General features: G+C 58.2%; 1 protein-coding gene across 1 annotated transcript; it reads left to right on the top strand.

Annotated features, from left to right (window-relative positions):
• Positions 1-3,261: 3,261 nt before the first annotated feature.
• On the top strand, positions 3,262-5,076 carry HELT (helt bHLH transcription factor). The gene is made up of 4 exons (XM_023757128.1): positions 3,262-3,417; positions 3,546-3,650; positions 3,898-3,994; positions 4,413-5,076. The coding sequence occupies exons 1-4, from the start codon at positions 3,262-3,264 to the stop codon at positions 4,907-4,909; spliced, it is 855 nt and encodes a 284-aa protein (XP_023612896.1). The 3' UTR covers positions 4,910-5,076.
• Positions 5,077-6,470: the final 1,394 nt, after the last annotated feature.

Raw genomic sequence — 6,470 nt, 5'->3', positions numbered from 1 at the left:
CTGAGGCACAGCAAGATTCAGGGACCAGCCCAAAGCTTCGCCCTGTAGGTGGTGGAGCTGAATTTTGAACTGTCTGGTTCCCGTGACCACCACTCTTTGTTGCTCTGCTCTCATTTTGGCGGAAACCAGGTTAAGATCGGGGACACTCTCACCACCCCAAGGAGGAGGAGGAGGAGGAGGGAGGAGGAGGAGGAGGGTGAAGGAGGAGATGGCGAGGAGGATCCCTGCCCGCACTGCCCGTGGTCCCAGCCTTCAGGCTGGTAAGGGAGAAAGGGAACCCCCTTTCCCGCACCTGACCGGGAAGAGGAGGCCTTCCTCCCCCAAGAGCTGCAGCCCCAAGAGAACATCATGAGGGCGCGCACCTCTCCGCCCCATCTCCGCCCACTCATTCGCCTTCTGCTCACTTGGGCCCCTAAACACACACGGGTACATGCAGCCCTGGGCTAGCCCTGGAGCCCAGCTCCCCAGCAAACACGGGAAATTAAACAGTTTGCACAGAATGAAATGTGGCCATGAAAGGTGCCTGCAGCTGGTGGTTAACACCAGCAGTAAGAGGATCAAGCTAGTCCGCTGGCTTAAAGGGGGCGGGGGTGAGACGTGTGCGCGCTCCCTTTTACCCATTCACGTTAGTTAATTTGGATGATAAGGGTTTGAGTTTAATCCCTTTGTGTGGGAGTGAATATACTGAAATTGACAACCCCTGAGAGGGCACCCCCGCTGGCAGAGCAACCTGCGGGAGGGTGCGGGCTGTGTCCAGTCTGGCATGAAGTAGAACAGAAACTTCTTGAGAAGACAGAAAGCCAGATGGAGAGGGCACCTAGGGGTGCAGACTGAGCTCAGCACCTCCCAGGCGGGAGGCAGGTAGGCTGCTGGCTGTCCCAGCGCCCCACGCAGCACAGGGTGGCCTCTGCGCCCTAGGAGCTCCCTAGTTCCCACGGGAGAGCAGGGCTTCCCCAGTCGCCTCTGCAAAGAACTAACCATGCTCAAGGGGAGAGCCTGGGGCCTTGCCATCGTCAGCAGAGTAGAAAGAATTGAAGGGGAGGTGGAGAGCAGAAAGGAGGGGAAAATGTCTCAGGGGACATCTGGTTTCTCAAATGGAACCGATTAGGAAGAGGCGAGAGCTCCGTGGCTCCAAGTCAGGTCATGAAACAAAAGCCATTTTCATAGTTTCCATCTGCAAGAAAGCTCCCCCCCACCCCACCACACACACACTGCAAGCTTGGAGCCCCCAGAGTGCGGCTCCAAGGCAGCAGACTGCGAGCGAGCCCTGCTGGTGCAGGACGAGCCCCGGCCCCTGGCGGATGGTCCAAGCTGCGGCAGAGGCGCAGCCGGCGGAGATCCCTCCCCCTCCTTCCCCTCGGGCCTGTCCAGCAAACCTCCTCCCTGGTTTCTGTTGGTGCCTTCCCTCCCCCCCCCAACCCCCATATATTCGCTCTCTAAAACCATAAAAAAGAGATCAACTTCCCTAACTTCACGGAGCCCTTTTCAGTGACAAATATTGATGCCCAAAGTGTCTGCGCTCTCCGGCCCTCAAACGTTAAGAAAAGGCGTCCGCGAAAGGGGGACATAAAAAGTTAACAATGCTGTGAAAATATGTTTGCAGAAAATAGACAATCGTTGGATTAAACGTATTCAAGTATGAAATAATGCCTTTTTGTGTCAAAACTTGGGCGATGGGCGGGTACAAAAGTTCCCTGTGGCAGCTACTTGCTCCCTTTGTGAGCCGTGCGCTTTGGCGTCTCCACTTAGGCGCATTACTCAGAGCCCTCTAAGCGCGATTGTTTCTCCCTTTCTAATGACATTTACCGGATCAAAACATGCTGTTAATTCGATCAGAAGGCTTCACCCTCCCTGACAAAGCCACAATAATTTCTCCTGAAGTTTGTTAAATTGACCAAAATTAGGCAAATGAATAGGGGTCTGTAGGCGCCCCCTCTCGCAGGTGACGTTGCATAATGCTCGCCTGGGCCAGCTGCATGCCCCCTTTTCTTCTCGGCCCACTCTTCTCTGTGTTACCCCCCAATCCTCCCACCACCCCCCTCCCACCACACACACAAGCCTGCCTGCCTGCCTCTCCTCCCCCACCCTCTGGCATTATTAAAATTTAGCCCAATGAAACTATTCATACTTTTCAATGGGCATTTTCGTATAGGCTAAGAGGCTACAAATTGAGCCTCTTCCCCTCCCCCGTCCCCCTACCCCCGCGAAGAGGGCCCGAGCGGGGAGAAAAGAAAGCGAGCGACGTGGTCAGGGAGAAGGGGGAGCGTCGCGTGCCAAAGGCGGGCGGGAGGGGCGGCGCAGCGCGGAGCCTCGTGTGCCAGCCGCAGCCCACACCTGCCGGGATGTCCGGACAAATGAAGCGGTGTCGACAAAAAGGGGGGGATGGACGTGTCACCAAGTCGTGTGAGAAAAGCCTGGGAACAAACGGGGCGCCTCCGTCTCCAAGGGCTCTCCCTTGAACCCAGCGGAACAGCCTATTAAAGGCTTACTTAATTACTTTAATGGCTCTGGACAGGCTTTAAAGCGCACTGGGCGCTGGGACTGCGCCCTTGCTGGGATTTGTAAACAGGCAATCGTGTGAGACTCGGCGGTGGGACTAAAGGAGGCGACACTGTTTTGTGAGGGTCCTCACCCCCCGGTGCCCGCGGCCGCTGCGCCCCTGCGCTCTGCGCCTGTGGCTACCGGCGCTCGCTCACTCGACACCGGCCCCAGCTACCGCCTCCTTTTCCTGCCGGGGCTGTTGCCATGCAAATGTTATTCCCCGCCAATCACGTGTCCTTTGAAGGGCCACGTGGATTAACAAAGCTCATCTACCCCCAGCTCGCCCCCCTCGGCTGCTAAATTTTTTTTTCTTAACTTCTTTAAAACTGATCTTGAATGCATACATCCCTCAAACGCAGCTCCCTAATCCTATGGAATAATTCAACTCGTGAATGCACTTGGAGCCCTGGGTGACCGCTTTATAAGGCAGCCCCTCGGCGCTGGGAGGCAGCAGTCTACCTGGGACCCTGAAAGGGGCGCAGGAGACGGCGAGTGGACGGGTGGACGGTGCCGCGCCCCCGCCTCTCCGAGGGCGCGCTCTCACCAGGATGTCAGACAAGCTCAAGGAACGCAGAGTGAGTCGCTGGGGCAGGACGGCTCTTGCGCTCTGGTGGTGGGGCACTGACCCCAGCAGCCACCTGGCTGGGCCGAGGGCAGGGACATGACCACGCGTGACTTCTCCTGTAAAGCAGTTCTGAGTGGTTTGGGAAGGGGAGGAGGATGGAGGGAGGAGACTCCTGGACCCGGGAGGAGCCCAGGCCTAGTGGCCACCTCCCCACAGCCTTGGCCCTCAGCTCGGGGTGTAGCCCAGCGAGTAGGGAGGCTGGACGGGAGCGCGCCAACACGGTGAAGGAGGGCAGAGCTCGTTTTATCCAAGTGTGGAGAGGCAGGGACCCCTTCCGGGGCGAGCTCCTGGGCAGCACTGGGAGCTGGGAAGACGGTGGGCAGGGGGATTTCCACTCCTTGGGTAACACCATCGGAAATTCACAAACTTCTGTTCGCAGAGAACACGCGTTTCCCACAAAGTGATAGAAAAGCGGCGGAGAGACCGGATTAACCGCTGTTTGAACGAGCTGGGCAAGACGGTGCCCATGGCCCTGGCGAAGCAGGTAACGTATGGCACTGAGAACAGGGTACTAGATGCCGGGGACCCTCTGCTGCCACCCTCGGCCTAGATGCCGGGGTCCGGGGACAGAGAAGGCCCGTACGGGAGCCTCCTTCCCCGCCTGGGCGCCGAGTCCAGGCACCGTGCGCGGTGCACAGCAGCCGCTCGCTAGTCCTCTGAGATCGCACCGCGCACCGGCCCCGGGCTGGCCTGCGCCTGCGCGCGCGCTGAGGCCCCTTCTCCCGCTGCAGACCTCCGGGAAGCTGGAGAAGGCGGAGATCCTCGAGATGACCGTCCAGTACCTGCGGGCGCTGCACTCGGCTGACTTTCCCCGGGGAAGGGAAAAAGGTGCGCACGGGCTGGGCCAGGCGAAACCCGGCCGGGAGCGTGCGCCACACAGACCTGGGGGTGGCGGTAGGAGGAAGGCGCACAGGGGAGGTTTCCTCTCCCGACCCGGCGGAGAGGGCGCGGTGGGGTCCTGTAAAGGCTAGCGGAATGGGCGGGGGGGGGGGGGGGCGGGTTCTGGGCTGGTTGGTTCCGTTTGCCTCCTCTCAGGTGTGGGAGGGGCAGAGTCAGCTGCTTAAGAGAAAGCAGGCCTCTGGCTTGTTCTTTTCCCTTCTCCAGACTGGGGAGAGGGGAGGCGGCCCTCCAGTGGGAACTCCGGCCAGAAAGTGTGGTGGGAGGTGCCTGCACCCGCCTGGGGCTCCCGGCAGGGAAGGGGCCGCTCAGTTTCTTTCCTGTCTATGACTTTCCGGCCCTCCAGCAGAACTGTTAGCAGAGTTTGCCAACTACTTCCACTACGGCTACCACGAGTGCATGAAGAACCTGGTGCATTACCTCACCACCGTGGAGCGCATGGAGACCAAGGACACCAAGTACGCGCGCATCCTCGCCTTCCTGCAGTCCAAGGCCCGCCTGGGCGCCGAGCCCGCCTTCCCGCCGCTGGGGTCGCTCTCGGAGCCGGATTTCTCCTATCAGCTGCACCCGGCGGGGCCCGAGTTCGGGGGCCACAGCCCCGGGGAGGCGTCCGTGTTCCCGCAGGGTGCAGCCCCCGGGCCCTTCCCCTGGCCGCCCGGCGCGGCCCGCAGCCCGGGGCTGCCCTACCTACCCAGCGCGCCCGTGGCGCTCCCCAGCCCCACGCAGCAGCACAGCCCCTTCCTAGCGCCGGTGCAGGGCCTGGATCGGCACTACCTCAACCTGATCGGCCACGCCCACCCCAACGGCCTCAACCTGCACCCGCCCCAGCACCCCCAAGTTCTCTGACACCCGCCGCCCGCCCGCTTTCTCCTGGGACACGGGCGCTGCGCTGCTTAGGAGATACTGCGTGTTGTACAGGTGTATATAGTGTGCCGACCAACAGCGGATGGGGAAGGCCAAGAGCAAAGCAAGACTTCTGAAGGGTCTTCCCGGCAATAAATGTTTTCTGTTAAAGACCCAAAGAGATGGCTTTCTTTACCTTCTGCTCCTCCACAATCCATCCCTCGGAGGTGCCCAGGGCCAGGGGCTCACAGGGGCTAAGGTGATGGCCCTCAGTGATTTGGGGAGCTTCCCCCCACCCCTGTGCAGTGTGAGGGGGCGGGGGTGGGGCGCTAAGTGGAGGTGTCCTTGGGACTGGATTTTGAGGCTCCCCTGAGGCTACAGACCCGCTCGGCCCCACATGCATCTTGGGCATTTGCTCAGGGGAAGGGCAGACCCGAGTGACGGGGCTATTGGCTCTCAGATAATTCAAGTCCAAGGACTCGCCCCAAACTGGCTTTGGCGGACTTGCCCAGCTCAGACCGGCCGCCCTTCCTGCCCCACAAGGCCCAGGGATGTAGGCGCCCGCTGGTCTGGAGAGTGGTGACACTCAGGCCGCTGAGTGGGCGACAAAATTTACAGCCTTAACACGTCTCTAAGTGCATATAACTTCTGAGGTATGGCTTAAAAACAACATCCAAGGAAAATTTTTTGTTTCGCTGCGTTTTAATCCCTGCTCCGGAGGGTTTAGGGAAGCTGGCATTGCCTTTTACGCACAGATGGGCTCAGCTTCCAGGGAACTAGGAATCAGGGTGAGGCCAGCACGGCTGGGCTAGGAGATGAGCTCCACAGGGACTGTTTCCTCCGCATACCCCACAATGCGGATCCCCACTCTGTGCCACTGGCTTGGGGTTCAGGTTCTCAGGCCTGGAAGCAAAGGCTTCCCCTCTTCCCCATCCCAGGGGGTGGGCAAGGAGGGGGTATTTAACCTTCCTGCTCCACCCAGAACACAGGCAAGTTTGGGGCTAGACTGTCTAAGGGAGACTTGGCTAGTATCTTTAAGGGATTATGATTTTCAATTCCAGTTGGATCTGCACCTTACCCATAAAACAGGGATACATTTAAAATAGCGAGCTAAGATCATGTTTTTCTAAGACCTAAACAGCAAAGTAAGCCTGGCTGTTGTCTTATATAAACAGACAGAATTCAATAATGTGCCCAATCAGCTAAAGTTGTGTTTATGGGGATTTAAATGTTTCCCTTTATTGACCCTTTTCTTTGTTCCATCTTTTCTTTTTGTTCCTGTTGGCTTTGATGCAATTACATAAAGAATTCGAAATTATGTAGCAGGTCCTGTTTCCAGGGGCCATTTAGCTCAACTGTGATGGTCTGCCTGCTCCCAGATTAGCTGGAGGACAATGATTAGCTTACTCCGTTTCTGTGGACAGGGTTTAAGGGAGCTCTGACCTGTGCTGTTTACTGAGGTCATGGAATAGGATGACCTGCAATTTGTAAACCATCAAACTTGATTATACAGAGACAGGACAAAACAAATTGCCTCATTACATTCCATTGCCCATACATTGAA

This window comes from Myotis lucifugus, unplaced genomic scaffold (genome assembly GCF_000147115.1).
Source record: "Myotis lucifugus unplaced genomic scaffold, Myoluc2.0 scaffold_102, whole genome shotgun sequence".
NCBI classification, from domain to species: Eukaryota; Metazoa; Chordata; class Mammalia; order Chiroptera; family Vespertilionidae; genus Myotis; species Myotis lucifugus.
Note: the sequence above shows the minus strand (reverse complement) of the source record. Positions and strands in the feature narration are given on the sequence as shown.